The sequence below is a fragment of the Pseudophryne corroboree genome, chromosome 1, assembly GCF_028390025.1.
Source record: "Pseudophryne corroboree isolate aPseCor3 chromosome 1, aPseCor3.hap2, whole genome shotgun sequence".
In the NCBI taxonomy this organism is placed as follows: Eukaryota; Metazoa; Chordata; class Amphibia; order Anura; family Myobatrachidae; genus Pseudophryne; species Pseudophryne corroboree.
Window position 1 is genome coordinate 314,931,602 of NC_086444.1, and position 14,822 is coordinate 314,946,423.

General features: G+C 51.0%; 1 protein-coding gene across 4 annotated transcripts in view; it reads left to right on the forward strand.

The window, feature by feature from the left end:
• LOC135067977 (collagen alpha-1(I) chain-like) overlaps positions 1 to 13,593 on the forward strand; it is an 89,483-nt gene extending 75,890 nt beyond the window's left edge. For 3 of the 4 annotated variants that reach the window (XM_063964559.1, XM_063964560.1, XM_063964558.1), the window contains 3 exons: positions 5,733 to 6,025; positions 7,750 to 7,839; positions 10,375 to 13,593. In XM_063964559.1, coding sequence (XP_063820629.1) covers positions 7,770 to 7,839; positions 10,375 to 11,282 — 978 coding nt within the window. In that variant the 5' untranslated portion in view covers positions 5,733 to 6,025; positions 7,750 to 7,769 and the 3' untranslated portion in view covers positions 11,283 to 13,593. The other variant, XM_063964557.1, reaches the window with a different exon arrangement.
• Positions 13,594 to 14,822: the final 1,229 nt, after the last annotated feature.

The window sequence follows — 14,822 nt, forward strand, 5'->3', positions numbered from 1 at the left end:
GTCGCTTTCTTCTATCTTCTTCTGTCGTCTTTAATACTTTTATCTATAAGACAACATAAGGGTTCTGCAATACCATACATAGACATAGAACATTCAACAAGATTTCAGACAGAAACACAAATTGATATAAAAACCATTATATACTTACAACTCTGAAATTATATAATTACTTAGAGAAAAGAGAAAGAGAAGGATCTGCTTACTAGATCTTACATTCTACGTAATAATTGGTGGATGTGGAGAAAAAGGGGATAAGATTTGGATCCTGGAGAGTTAAGATGAGGGATGATGGCCTTAATTGAATAAGTTAGCTTTAAAAGTTGAGAAACTAGGGGAAAGTCTGAGAGTATAATGACATACCATAACAGCGGGAGAAAAATCATAAAGACTGGAGTGGAATCAAGAGGAATAAGAATAACTGGTTGTTAAAGTAGTGGAGAGATGGAGTGTGTGTGGAGAAGGTGGAGATGTAGGATGGAGAAGCGTACTCAAGTGCATTGTAGGTGAATGAGAAATTTGATTCAACTGGGTGGGGGGTGGCAACAATGGATGAAGCAAAAGTTGAGTTGGACCAAAGTGACAAGATTAGAGTATTTAAGCCATAAAATTCTTCTTCCAAATCCAGTGAAAGGCCCAGAACAGGCTCTCTGGATCACAATTTTGGTTGGCGCTATCTGCCACAAGGTCCGACCAACCCCAACTTCCTACTTTGTCTTCTGGTATCCTATATTATTACCACTTTGGGAAGTTTGTACCTACATACATACATAAATATGTATATACTATAGATAGATATACCCACACAATGTCCCGCACTCTCATCTCATGCTAGATCACTTTGACGGGTGCTCCCAATAGGCCGTGGTCCGGTCCACTTGGATATCGCAAATTCCACTCGGTGGAGGGTGCACTCTCACTTTAAATAATTTCACTTAGCAACCATCTTTGAAATCACATCTTCCTCACATAGAGCACACATTGTGTGCAGCCACAAGCAGACTGAAGCTGTTTGAGCAAAGCTTATGTTTATGATATTGAAGCATTGGTGGCTACATCTGGTCTTAAACATGGAGATGATCAGTGTAATCTATTTTGAATGTTCATTACTCTGCTCTATGTGAGGAAGATGTGATTTCAAAGAAGGTCGCTAAGTGAGCCACAGATGTATTATACACCCAAGTGACTGTTGAACTTCTTAAATTTGATGTACAGCCTGTCTTGAAAAAGGTTTTATAGATAGATAGATAGATAGATAGATAGATAGATAGATAGATAGATAGATAGATAGATAGATATGGTCCTTTCCCCAAAAAGGGTGGGTTTTTTTTTTAGTGGAAACCCTGCCAGTATTTGAAGTTGGATAATGAAGGGTTTGTGTAATTGTCAGTAATAACTATCTTCCTTTGACTCTCCTTAATCACACTCCAAGTCTGCTGCCTCCGCATTGCACTAAGTCTTTGTCCAATCACTAACCTTATATGAGTAGCTTTTCCGGTGATATCGCCTGCTTGTGAGCTGTGTGTTTCTAGGGCTCTGGAGGAGTTTGAGAAAGGGCAGCAGCAGCTGCAACAAAGTCCTGATGTAGGCAGTTGTTACCATTATGACATCACAGCATGACTTCACAGACTCCACCAGACTGGTCAGGACTAGCTAACCACACAGACACACAAACTGACTAATGCATTTTCTATATGCATTTTTGTGATATGGGCCCTGGCCACGCAATGGGTGGATTTTTTTTTACTTGAAACTAGAATTTTAAATTGGATTATGAAGGGTTTGTGTACCAAGTTTGGTTCAGAACCATCAAGCCATGTAGGAGTCTATGATGAAGAACATACATACATACATACATACATACATACATACATACATACATACCAGGGACGCGCGGTGAGGTAAATGGCTCAGGATACACATTGGCTAGTTCCACAGCCAGATTTAATAACACACAATAAATGGGCCAAGGGGTTCATGTGGGCATTATACACAGGTGCAGCAGTATATATTGCTGGAGATTTACTGAGTTTTGATCAGAAATGTGCGGAAAAAGGTAGGCAGTGCCTCACTTGCCATAGACTTTTTACTCCAGACTGTAAAATTATTAGAATAATATAAAGAAGATCTTTATAATATATTATTTGTATTTTTCATATACTTTGTTTAATGAAAACTCTGGCGTATACGTTAGTATGACAGGAAAGGCTCTGCATAACCTACCTCACCACATGTCACTGATTCATGTTAGTTGAATCCCAGTATTTTAAGTAGGATGATGAAGGGTTTGTAATGTATATCTGTTGATAATTTATATTTTCCTCTGACTCATTAATCACAATCCAAGTCACTAACCTTATGTAAGTAGCTTTTTCGGTGATATTGCCTACTGCTGGTGAGCTATGAGTGTCTCTGGAGGAGTATGAGAAAGGACAGCAGCAAAGTCCTGATATAGGCAGTTGCCACCATTATGACCTCACAGCATGACCTCACAGACAGACAACAGAAATAGACCAATACTTTTTCTATATGCATTTTCAAGATTGGGGCCCTGGGTTTTTTCATTTGAAACCCCACCTGTATTTCAAGTTGGACAATGAAGGGTATGTGTACCAAGTTTGGTCCAGATCCATCAAGGCATGTAGGAGACTCTGGAGAACATGCATACCTTGAGTGTAATCACAGTATTTGCTCCCTACAATACAATTTCACTCATGATCTGACCAACTTTATGGTTTTCTGTGATGAAACACTAGTAATTTATTGCTCAGATCTAAACAATTAACTGTCCTAGACCTTGTAAAAAAGTTGATGGTTTTTAAATGGACTAAAATGCCCATAGCATGCGCACAGCGTCTATTCTCCGCTGCTCTGCTAAGCAGGACAGCGATGACAGGAGCCTCCCAACTGCCCCATCCCCCCACCGCGGGACACTGCACCCCACGTGTGGGACAGCAGGACTGTCCCAAAAAATCGTGACTGTGCCATGGAAATCGGGACAGTTGGGAGGTATGTAAAAGCATGGATTACCAGCATGCTACTTGCAAAAGCAGCCAGTATTATGTACCCATCGTGTAACAAAATAAAAATCTATATTTGCAGCCCTTACATTGTAAAATTTACTGACTCAGAATCACTCCCAATAAATCTGTGTTGTATCTCTTGAAGAACCACCACTGAATTACTTTACAGGGGAACCACTAAACAGTGGTGGTGTCCCAAAAAATGGAAAACCCTTTATATAATATATTAATAGCCCATAATGTGTCTGCTTGTGAGTTGGGAACAAGCAAAAAAAGCAAATATCTTTGCACCTTGGTAAAATCATGTTGCACTGCAGGTGGAGCAGAGGTAAAATGTGCAAAGAGATGCAGAGGGGCATGCCCAAACTCTGCAGGAGAAGCAGAAATAAAATGTGCAGAGAGATGCAGAGGGGCATGTCCGAACTCTGCAGGGGAAGCAAAAATAAAATGTGCAGAGTGGAGTGTCCAAACTCTGCAGGTTAAGCAGAACTAAAATGTGCAGAGAGATGCAGAGGCGCATGTACAAACTCTGCAGGGGAAGCAAAAATAAAATGTGCAGAGGGCCATGTCCAAACTCTGCAGGTGAAGCAGAAGTAAAATGTGCAAAGAGATACAGAGGGGCATGTCCAAACTCTGCAGGGGAAGTAGAAGTAAAATGTGCAGAGATATGCAGAGGGGCGTGTCCCAACTCTGCAAGGGAAGCAGAAGTCAAATGTGTAGAGAGATGCAGAGGGGCGTGTCCAAACTGCAGGTGAAGCACAAGTAAAATGTGCAGAGAGATGCAGATGGGCATATCCCAACTCTGCAGGGGAAGCAGAAGTAAAATGTGCAGAGAGATGCAGAGGGGCGTGTCCAAACTCTAATCTAAATTGTGAAGTATAAAAATAAAGCTGTCCAGTATGTGTGGGCTACATAGCAAGCTGACAGTATTTACCCTGCATGAAAAAAATTGCATCCCTTGCATTAAAAAAATGGTTTGTTCCAGGTGTAAAAATTAAGGGGGTAATTCCAAGTTGATCGCAGCAGACTTTTTTTTAGCAGTTGGGCAAAACCATGTGCACTGCAGGGGAGGCAGATATAACATGTGCAGCAGTGCCGTAACTAGGCAATTTAGCGCTGTGTGCAAGAAACGTCATTGGCGCGCCCCCCCCCATGCAAGATAGGGGCAGTGCGCGCTGTAGGCGCGCGGAAAATATATAGGGGCGTGGCTTCATGGGGAAGGGGCGTGGCCACAAAATAATAGCAATTCATACTACGGTGCACAGTAGTCTCCATTATTCAAATTACGCTGCACAGTAGCGCCACTACACCAGGTAGAGCCCCTTTTATACATTACAGCAGACAGCGTCCCCCTTTTTACACATTGCGGCAGCCAGTCCCCCTTTTTACACATTGCGGCAGCCAGGCCCCCTTTTTACACATTGCGGCAGCCAGGACCCCTTTTTACACATTGCGGCAGCCAGTCCCCCTTTTTACACATTGCGGCAGCCAGGCCCCCTTTTTACACATTGCGGCAGCCAGTTCCCCTTTTTACACATTGCGGCAGCCAGTCCCCCTTTTTACACATTGCGGCAGCCAGTCCCCCTTTTTACACATTGCGGCAGCCAGGCCCCCTTTTTACACATTGCGGCAGCCAGTCCCCCTTTTCACACATTGCGGCAGCCAGGCCCCCTTTTTACACATTGCGGCAGCCAGGCCCCCTTTTTACACATTGCGGCAGCCAAGCCCCCTTTTTACACATTGCGGCAGCCAGGACCCCTTTTTACACATTGCAGCAGCCAGGCCCCCTTTTTACACATTATGGCAGACGGTGTCCCCCAGAGAGAGAGAGAGGGAAAGAGAGAGAAAGAGAGAGAAAGAGAGAGAGGGATAAACTTACCTTCTCCCCGCTGACAGGCTCCTCGTGCTGGCATCTCCCTCTGTGCAGGCATTGGACAAGGAGGAGGAGGGAGGGGGACTGGAGCCGCAGCAGCGCTATGTCATTGGTAGTAAGTGCCGCTGCAGCATCCCCCTCTCCTTCCATATAGGCTGCCTGGCGCTGCTGTGGATGCTGGGATGGAGGAACCGCATCCCAGCATCCACAGCAGCGCCGGGCAGCCTATACGGAAGGAGAGGGGGATGCTGCAGCGGCGCTTACTACCAATGAAATAGCGCTGCTGCGGCTCCAGTCCCCCTCCCTCCTCCTCCTTCTCAGCTGCCTCCGGCGCTTCTCTCTCCTCCAGCGCGGCTGCGGCGCACGGCGCAGACTTCAGAGGCGGCATGTAATGAGTCAATTTGACTCATTACAGGCCGCTGGCCGTGCGCACTCAGGGCAACTGCGCTGTGTGCCAAGCCCACTTGGCACACACGTAGTTACGGCCCTGATGTGCAGAGAGAGTTAGATTTGGGTGGGTTATTTTATTTCTGTGCAGGGTAAATACTGGCTGCTTTATTTTTACACTGCAAATTAGATTGCAGATTGAACACACCCCACCCAAATCTAACTCTCTCTGCACATGTTATATCTGCCTCCCTTGCAGTGCACATGGTTTTGCCCAACTGCTAAAAAAAAATCCTGCTGCGATCAACTTGGAATTACCCCCTAAGTGTTTATTTTTCCTTTGCCCTCAACTCAGAATCAGCCTATGATCTCTTAGTACATACTGATCACCCATTATCACCACCGTTGGACACTTGCAATCTGTTCTTATATGTGTTTCTGTTGTTTCTCAGGCAAAGGCAAAATATTTGGAAGTGGCAAGAAGAAAGACTGCGTAAGGAATATAATATGATAGCAGCAGCATAAACACGCCGTCTGTGCTTGCAGAGCGCTGCTTGGTGCATCACTTTGGCCTGCAAGGGGTTAAGGTTTTTTGTAGTGGGAGGAACGTTGAGTGAGGAACTGGTAGGCCATTGGCCGGATTGTGGAAAGGGGCTGTACAGCCTGGATATAGGTGGCTAACCCACCATTTCCTGCCTCTTTCAGTGTCTTCACGCAGGCAGTGCAAGTATTGTTCATTTATTCAGTAAATATACTTTAATTTTTCTTCTCTTTTTTCCTTATCTTTTTCCTTATCTTCTCTTTCCTATATTCCTACTGCTACATTCATCCTATTCCTAACTTTTTTGATTCTTCTTCTCCTACTTACTGCTTGTTTTTTATAACATATTGGAGGTGATTGCTGGGTATTCCCCCACCCCCCCTTGCTGTGACTCCTCTCCCCCCTGGACATGTCGGGGTTACGAAACCCCCCTTCCCGTCCTGCACGCAGCGCTGGCCTCCCCGCCCGGCTGTTAGATTCCCCTGATGTTCCGCCGGGTCGGGGAAGCCCTGCTGCTGCGGATGCTGTATCTGTGAGGGAGACCAGGGCTGTGCGCGGCCGAGCTCGGCCGCCCGCCCGCGCTCCCCCACGTGTGTCCTCCCCGTCTCCTTCCCCGCTGCGATCAGCGGCTGGCGACGGAGCTGCTGGGGCTGCCATGGAGACCAGGGCTGTGCGCGGCCGAGCTCGGCCGCCCGCCCGCGCTCCCCCACGTGCTTCCTCCCCGTCTCCTTCCCCGCTGCAATCAGCGGCGGGGGACGGAGCGCCGGGGAGCAGGAGAAGCCTCAGGCGGCCTGCCAGGGACGGTGTTTTACCGTCCCTGGCCCCGCCGCTTCTTACAGCGGGTGGCCGCGCGGGTCACGTGGGGCGGGGGCGGAGCTCCCGCCCGGCGGCCCGGAGCTCCCGCCCGGCGGCCCGGCGGCTCTCCCCACTTCCCAACACGGCTGCCTCAGTTAATGGGCGGGTGGGGGGTCGCGCGGCAGATGGATTACTGCCTGCGCGTGCGGACAACATGGCGCACAGCAGGGGGGCCCACATGAGGCATACCCCCTCTGTGCCACTACCCCCCCCACCCGTGCGGTCAGCGCCCTCCCGCGTTGGGGTGGGGCGTCGCCCCCGCTCTGCGCCAGCGGGGGGGGCATTATCCATTACAGATAGTGCGGGGCCGGTCGTACGGGGGCGGCCCGCGCCCGCCCGCGGTGTGCCTGCCCGTCCGACCTCCCCTTTCGCGGTGGGGCCCGGGGCGTCGGGCCCATCCAGGACGCCCGCCTTGGCAAGTGGCTCGGCCGCCGCCCGCGGCCGCGCGCCTCCTGGCAGACAGCGGGCGGGGTCGCGCCTGCCAGCTAATCACCCCACTAGGGGGCGGCGTGCGCAGGCGGATCACGACCCAGCACCCACTCCCCGCATCCATTTTTCAACTGCCGACGCTTCCGCGGTCAGCTCTCAGTCCGACGTCGGACTCCTCCCTTCTAGTGGCGACGACTCTCCTGTGGCCGACGCTCGGGTCGGTAGACAGTCGAGGGGTCGGCAGTCTATACGCGGTCTGGCGCAGCCAGACGGTGGTGCCATGATTCCCGACAGTGAGGGATCCTCCGGATCCTTGCTCCCGACGGGAGGTTTGCGTACCGCACGTCGGGCGCATGACGCGCGGAGGAGGTCCGTCCTTACTTCACCTGCCCCTGCGACTGCACCCTTGGTGGACGCCTCCGTCTTGTCCGCCATTTGTGCCGCTGTAGTGTCAGCGGTGGCTCCCTTGTTATCCTCCGTACCCGGGGGACTGGGGCGGCCCACCGCTTCCTTGGCGGATAGCATTGCGCAATCCCTTATTCCACTTCTGTCTACTGGGGCAACTACCCCCCCTTTTGCCCCGCTCCCGGTGGCTGCGGGACCGGAGGCGGTGCAGGGGAACAATGTCTCTTTTGTCTCCCCAGCCACGGTAGTCGGATCGGCAATGGAATCCGCCGGTGTATCCACGAGTCGTTCGGTGGCCGGAGGCGCGGACGGCGTGCCCTCTCGAGCAGGTGAGTCTTCCTCGGACCCTGACTGGTCCAAGGGGAGCGCTAGCGGCTTGGGTTCGGGTACTCGCTCCAGCGCCCCTAGCATAGGTAGCAGCGCAGGCAGGATTTCCGGCAAGCGCAGTAGGCGCAGGCGTCGGGGCACAGATTCCTCCCTTGCCTCTACTTCCTCGGAGGGTCTGTCCTCCTCAGATGGCGGCTTGCACAGGGTGAAGCGTCGTAGACAACGCAAGCGGCGGTATTCCACCTCGTCCGCGTCCCAAGTATCGGTGGAATCAGACACCGTGCACTGCGCCAATACGGCGGTGCAACGTGGACTCAGGCCCCGGATCCGGGACCGTATCCGTAAGGGCCAATATGTGAACATTTTTGCCCTTACCAGCGACGATCGCAAAGCCTTGCTTTCGGCTAAGAAAAAGGGGCAGGGTAGCGAGGACACTTTGCGGTCCTACCAGAATTGGGTCCGCTGCATGTTGATCTTTGCGGCGTGTTACCTAGAGACGCGCCCGGATGAACATATGAACGTGGTGCGCTATCAATTTCTTATACACGTTCTGTACCATAAGTACAAAGGGTCTGCCTGGCGGCGCTACGACGAGGATTTCCGACGCAAACAACATGGCCGGGAGATCTATAACTTTGGTAAAAAAGACGTGGAATTGTGCTCTGAACTGACACAAGGTCCGGCCGCCACAGATGACGGCGGCTCGGCAAGACGATGGGCAAAAAAACCTGCCTCTCGTTCTGCCGGCTTTCGCGGAGGCGCAGGGCGCGCGGGGCATGGGAAATGCTTCGCTTTTAATAATGCACAATGCGACTTGGGGGGGCGATGTCGTTTTCGCCACTCCTGTATCAGATGTGGCGGGGGCCACGGCATTAAAGATTGCCCCAGTCCTGGGACCGGAAGTGCTTTTGGCTCGCAGCCCCGACAGAGTCGCGCTCCCGCGGCCACCGGCGCTAGCCACAGCTCCCACCCCAATTAGACTTTGCGCGCTCATTCCCTGGCTGCGACGATACCCGCGGTTGGGGGACGCCCGATTTTTACACTCAGGTTTCGCGTCGGGTTTCCCCTTGCCGATACATGGACGGGTGGGTCCTGGGACGGGTACTAACCTGCGTTCGGCTCGGGAGTTTCCGGACGTGCTCCGGCACAAGGTAGGGGCGGAGGTTACCTTAGGGAGGATGATAGGCCCTTTCCGGGAGCCCCCCTTGCCAGACTTGGTCTTGTCCCCCGTAGGCGTAGTGCCCAAAAAGACAGCGGGCAAATTTCGCCTCATCCAACACCTTTCCTGTCCTGCGGGGTCCTCGGTTAATGACGCTATCCCTGCTGACCAGTGTAGGGTCGTTTACCTGTCCTTTGATTCGGCCATTGACACCGTACGGTCTTTTGGCCCAGGGGCAGTTATGTGTAAGTTGGACATCCAGTCTGCGTTTCGTCTCCTTCCGCTGCACCCTTCCGCCTTCAGGTTTATGGGTTTTAAGCTGGACGATGGGTACTACATAGATCGGTGCCTCCCTATGGGTTGTTCTATCTCTTGCGCCTACTTTGAGAGATTCAGTTCCTTCCTCCACTGGTGTCTCCAGCAGGCAACGGGGGAACGGGGAATTTCCCACTACTTGGACGATTTTCTGTTTATCGGCCCCTCAGACTCCCCTCGCTGCGTCAACCTGCTGCAGGGGGCTCTGGCCCTCTTTGCGCGCTTCGGGGTTCCGGTTGCACCAGAAAAGACGGAGGGACCCTCCGCCTCCTTGGTTTACCTCGGGATCCAGATTGATACGGTCAGGGGTCTCTGTAGGCTTCCCTCGGACAAGGTGTTGCGTTTACGTGACGGTATCATATATGCGCTGTCCGCGGGCAAGCTCACTCTCAAACAGGCCCAATCCCTATTGGGCCTGTTTAACTTTGCTTGCAAAGTTATCCCCATGGGCAGGGTTTTCTGTAGAAAATTGGAACGGGCTACCGTGGGGGTTAGACGCCCGCATCATTTCCTCAGGTTGTCCCTCGAAATCCGTCGGGATCTAAGCATTTGGGACGAATTTCTTGTTCGTTTCAACGGCACCTGTATTTGGCAGGAGGCGATCGTGTCTAGCCCGACCCTGGAGCTTTTCACGGACGCCTCCGGCGCTTTCGGGTTTGGCGCTTACTTTGCGGGTCGTTGGTGTGCCTCTCCTTGGCCGCATGCCTGGCTTCGCATGGGCCTCACTACGAACATGCTGTTGCTGGAAATTTTTCCTATTCTGGTCGCTTTAGACTTATGGCGCTATGCCCTGCGTAATAAACATGTTGTCTTCTGGTGCGACAATCTGGGCGTGGTTTTTGCCATCAACCGCCAAAAATCCACGTCCTTGCCGGTATTGCGGGTCATTGCGCAGATAGTCTTGTTATGCTTGGTCAACAACATTACGTTGCGAGCAAAACATGTCCCTGGCGTGCGTAACGAAATTGCAGATGCCCTGTCACGCGGCGATTTGCAGCGATTTAGGCGCTTGGCTCCTGCAGCTCTCCTCCATGGGGAATTATGTCCTGCTTCTGTGTGGCAGGTCATCCACCCGGAATGGAGGCGTTAGCCCACAGGTCATTGGCCCCTGCAACTTTTGCGGCCTATCGGGCCGCCTGGGAGCGGTGGTGTCGCTTCATCCGGGAGAGAGGCCAGTGTGGTAAGACCTCTCATGATTTACTTTTAGATTACATCTGGGTTCTGTACTCCGACGGTATTTCGCGGGCGTCTGTTAACAGGGTTCTGGCAGGTATCTCTTACTTTCTGCAGCTGCGGGGGGAAGCGGATTTTACGAAGTCCTTTTTCCTCCGGCGGGTGTTGAAAGGTTGGGCTCGGGCCACCCCGCCCCTCCCGGATACCCGCCAGCCGATCACCGGTGCTTTGCTGAGGCGGATTTTGGGATCCCTACCGAGCATTTGCTTTTCGGGATACGAGGTTCGCCTCTTCCGGGCGGCCTTTACTATGGCCTTCCACGGTGCGTTCAGGGTGGGTGAGCTGGTGTCCGTCTCTCGGGCTTCGGTCTCGCCCATGCTGGAGGCCCACGTCGTCATCCGCCCCGACGGTTTATGGTGCAAAATTCAGCGATCCAAGACTGACGTAGCCGGCAGGGGGCAGTGGGTTCGAATGGGTCCGGCTCGTGCGCGGGGCATTTGTCCAGTTTCCGCGGCCCGGGCATATTCGTCCATACGGCCTCCAACGCCCACCGGGTGGCTCGTCCACTGCGACGGCGCCCCGTTGACCAGATATCAATTCCGGTCGGTTTTGGGGCGTTGTATTTTGTACCTGGGTCTATCTCCGGCCGACTATGGGACTCACTCTTTCCGCATCGGCGCTGCTTCAGCTGCCGCTGCGGCGGGTTGGTCCGAGGTCGAAGTCCGGGCACTGGGTAGGTGGAGGTCTGGTGCAGTCAGACGCTATATCAGGCCTTTTCCTCCCAGTGCGCCCCTTTGAGGACTAGCCGCTCGTCGCAGTTGCACTTGGTGATTGCGGGGGCCTTGAGGAATTTTTGTTTTATCGTTGGTTTTAATTTCGGCTTTTGCCGGCTAGCGAAGTTTCGTTTTTGCCTCAAGTCAAATTGGGCGGCCCCCCCCCCCCCCCACACTCCCCCCCCGTTAGGGCTGCAGTCAGGTTTCTCATTTACATACCTTATGTATATCATTCCTAACCTTAGCACACCTTATTTTGCAGGGCGGCGGTTAGATCCGCACTTTCTATGGTTTGTCGGCCATTCCTACATCTACTGGCTGTCCGTGTCGGCTCTGGCTTGCGACACCGCCCGGTTTCCGGAGCTGCAGGCTGTGCGCTGGTTGGGGCGTAGAGGCCTCCGCTGGGATGGCCTGCGGGACTGGCTTCGGGCGGCAGTTGGCCGATTTGGGTACCTTTGGTCTTGCACCTGGGGGGCAATGATCTGGTACGCCGCTCTGGGCTCGACATTCGCCTCGAAATCAGGTGCCAGCTACTGGAACTCATGGCTGACTGGCCGTTTTGCCTCATCCTCTGGTCGGACATCGTTCCTCGGCGGTCTTGGCGCGGAGCCTTTAACCCCGGGGCGATTGACCTGGTTCGGAGGAGGGTCAATTCGGTCGTTGGTCGTGCTGTCCTCCAGCATGGCGGGCTGGTTGTGCCGCACGGTGGCATTTCCTACCGTGACCCGACACAATACCGGTCTGACGGGGTGCATTTGTCCCCGGCTGGCATGCTTATCTTCCTGGAGGACATTATTTACATTCTTAGGTCCCTATAGATAGCTCTTTTCTGTTCATAGTTCATTAAGTCTCTCTAGTTAGTTTTTCTGTTTTTGTTGTGTGGGTTTTTAGTTCGGTGGCGGTGGCAGGTTTGTAACCTGGCAGTTGGCCGGTTTTCAGAACGGTTACTTAAGTTTAATGATGAGTTCACAGTTAGTCAGTTTGGGTGTATTTATAGGTAATTTATATCTTTTAGAATTAGTTTACGGGCATCATTTTCACAAGTGGGCCCATATAATTAGTATAAAACATATGTGGATGTCGGGGCCGGTGGCCCAACTTTTATCCCGTAGGGGCGGAGCGTACCTCCGTCCCTGCAACCGTTGGGGGACAGGGGTAGTGGCAGAAGGTCGACCCCTGTCCTTGGATTTTTGATTCTCGATGTCTGGGATGGAGGCAGCAGGCCGATCCCGGAACATCTGGGGCAGGAGGCTCCCTAACACATATGTTTTTTACTGCTTGTTTTTTATAATGTTTATCACCCATGTTACATTTATTATGTTTAACCGTTCTTCTCCTCGCCACCTTTAGTTAGAGAGGGAAGTCTGCATTTTAGTTTTAGTATTTAATAGGCCTCCCTCTCAGTCAGAAAATAAAAGCTGACCCCTTTCACGCCAACTACAGTTGTGGTGTCTTTATTTCATAAGATAAGTGTGCTTGAGTGGCGCGTGGAAGCATCTGACGTGTGAGGTTTAAGACTGCGTAAGGAATATAATATGATAGCAGCAGCATAAACACGCCGTCTGTGCTTGCAGAGCGCTGCTTGGTGCATCACTTTGGCCTGCAAGGGGTTAAGGTTTTTTGTAGTGGGAGGAACGTTGAGTGAGGAACTGGTAGGCCATTGGCCGGATTGTGGAAAGGGGCTGTACAGCCTGGATATAGGTGGCTAACCCACCATTTCCTGCCTCTTTCAGTGTCTTCACGCAGCCCGCCCTCCCGCCCCCAAAAAAACCGGAACAGAGTTGGTTTTGGTTTTACTATGGGGTTCTTTGTGTCGGCTTTCGGTGGCCGGTTTTCAGAACGGTTACTTAAGTTTAATGATGAGTTCACAGTTAGTCAGTTTGGGTGTATTTATAGGTAATTTATATCTTTTAGAATTAGTTTACGGGCATCATTTTCACAAGTGGGCCCATATAATTAGTATAAAACATATGTGGATGTCGGGGCCGGTGGCCCAACTTTTATCCCGTAGGGGCGGAGCGTACCTCCGTCCCTGCAACCGTTGGGGGACAGGGGTAGTGGCAGAAGGTCGACCCCTGTCCTTGGATTTTTGATTCTCGATGTCTGGGATGGAGGCAGCAGGCCGATCCCGGAACATCTGGGGCAGGAGGCTCCCTAACACATATGTTTTTTACTGCTTGTTTTTTATAATGTTTATCACCCATGTTACATTTATTATGTTTAACCGTTCTTCTCCTCGCCACCTTTAGTTAGAGAGGGAAGTCTGCATTTTAGTTTTAGTATTTAATAGGCCTCCCTCTCAGTCAGAAAATAAAAGCTGACCCCTTTCACGCCAACTACAGTTGTGGTGTCTTTATTTCATAAGATAAGTGTGCTTGAGTGGCGCGTGGAAGCATCTGACGTGTGAGGTTTATGAAGGCATATGAGGATAACAAATATGAAGCCTGGAAAGAGAGTACAGATCAGATCCTGCACTCACTGCTGAAAAGAAGTTTACTCATTAACACGCATGTACCAGTTGTTAACCATGCAAACTTGAATTTAGCTGATGTGGTAAATGCAGTTTTTTTTTTTATTATTGATTTTTCTAAAACATATGAAAGGGTGTGGTATTGAAGGTCGACAATGTCTAGGTCGACAGGTCAAAAGGTCGACATGAGTTTTTTGGTGTCGTTTTCTTTGTAGAGTGACCGGGAACCCCAATTAGTGCACCATGTCCCCTCAGATGGCTCGCTTCGCTCGCCAAGCTTCGGGCAAGGAGCCTCGCTTCGCTCGGCACAGATTACCATTCCAATCCTTGTCCACGTGGATCGGTAAGTATGAAAAGGTTCAAAAAAAGAAAAAAAATGTGAAAAACTCATGTCGACCTTTTGACCTGTCGACCTAAAACATGTCGACCTAAAGACCCTGTTGACCTAGACACCAATCATGGTCGACCTAGACATTGTCGACCTAGTTACTGTCGACTTAGAGACCGGATCCCATATGAACAAACACATACAATTATTCCCATGCCAAATAATGTTGTTACTCATAGCAACCAATTAGTATCTAGCTATAATTTCTCTATTGCTACATTTCTGTGGCTGCTATGAGTAACATAACTTTTGTTATAAGGTGTGTACACACTAGGCGATGTGCTCCGTGAGCGACTGCGGCCGGGCTGTACATGCATCTTTGGACGATGAGTCCAAATTGAGCTGCTTGTACAGTCGACACCGAGGGTCGTTAACAACAAACAACACGCAGGGCCGTGCTTCGGCCGTTGTCAGCTGCATACACACTGGGCGATATAGTAAACTATATCGCTCAGGAGGGAAAAAATTAGGTAAGTGTGTATTCATCTTTAGACACGTTAGTAAATCTACCCCCAAGATACAAACGAAAACAGGTTATTTAAACCAAGTGTATAGTGCACAGGTTCTCAAACTCGGTCCTCAGGACCCCACACAGTGCATGTTTTGCAGGTCTCCTCACAGAATCACAAGTGAAATAATTAGCTCCACCTGTGGACCTTTTAAAATGTGTCAGTGAGTAATTAATACACATGTGCACTTGCAGGGTT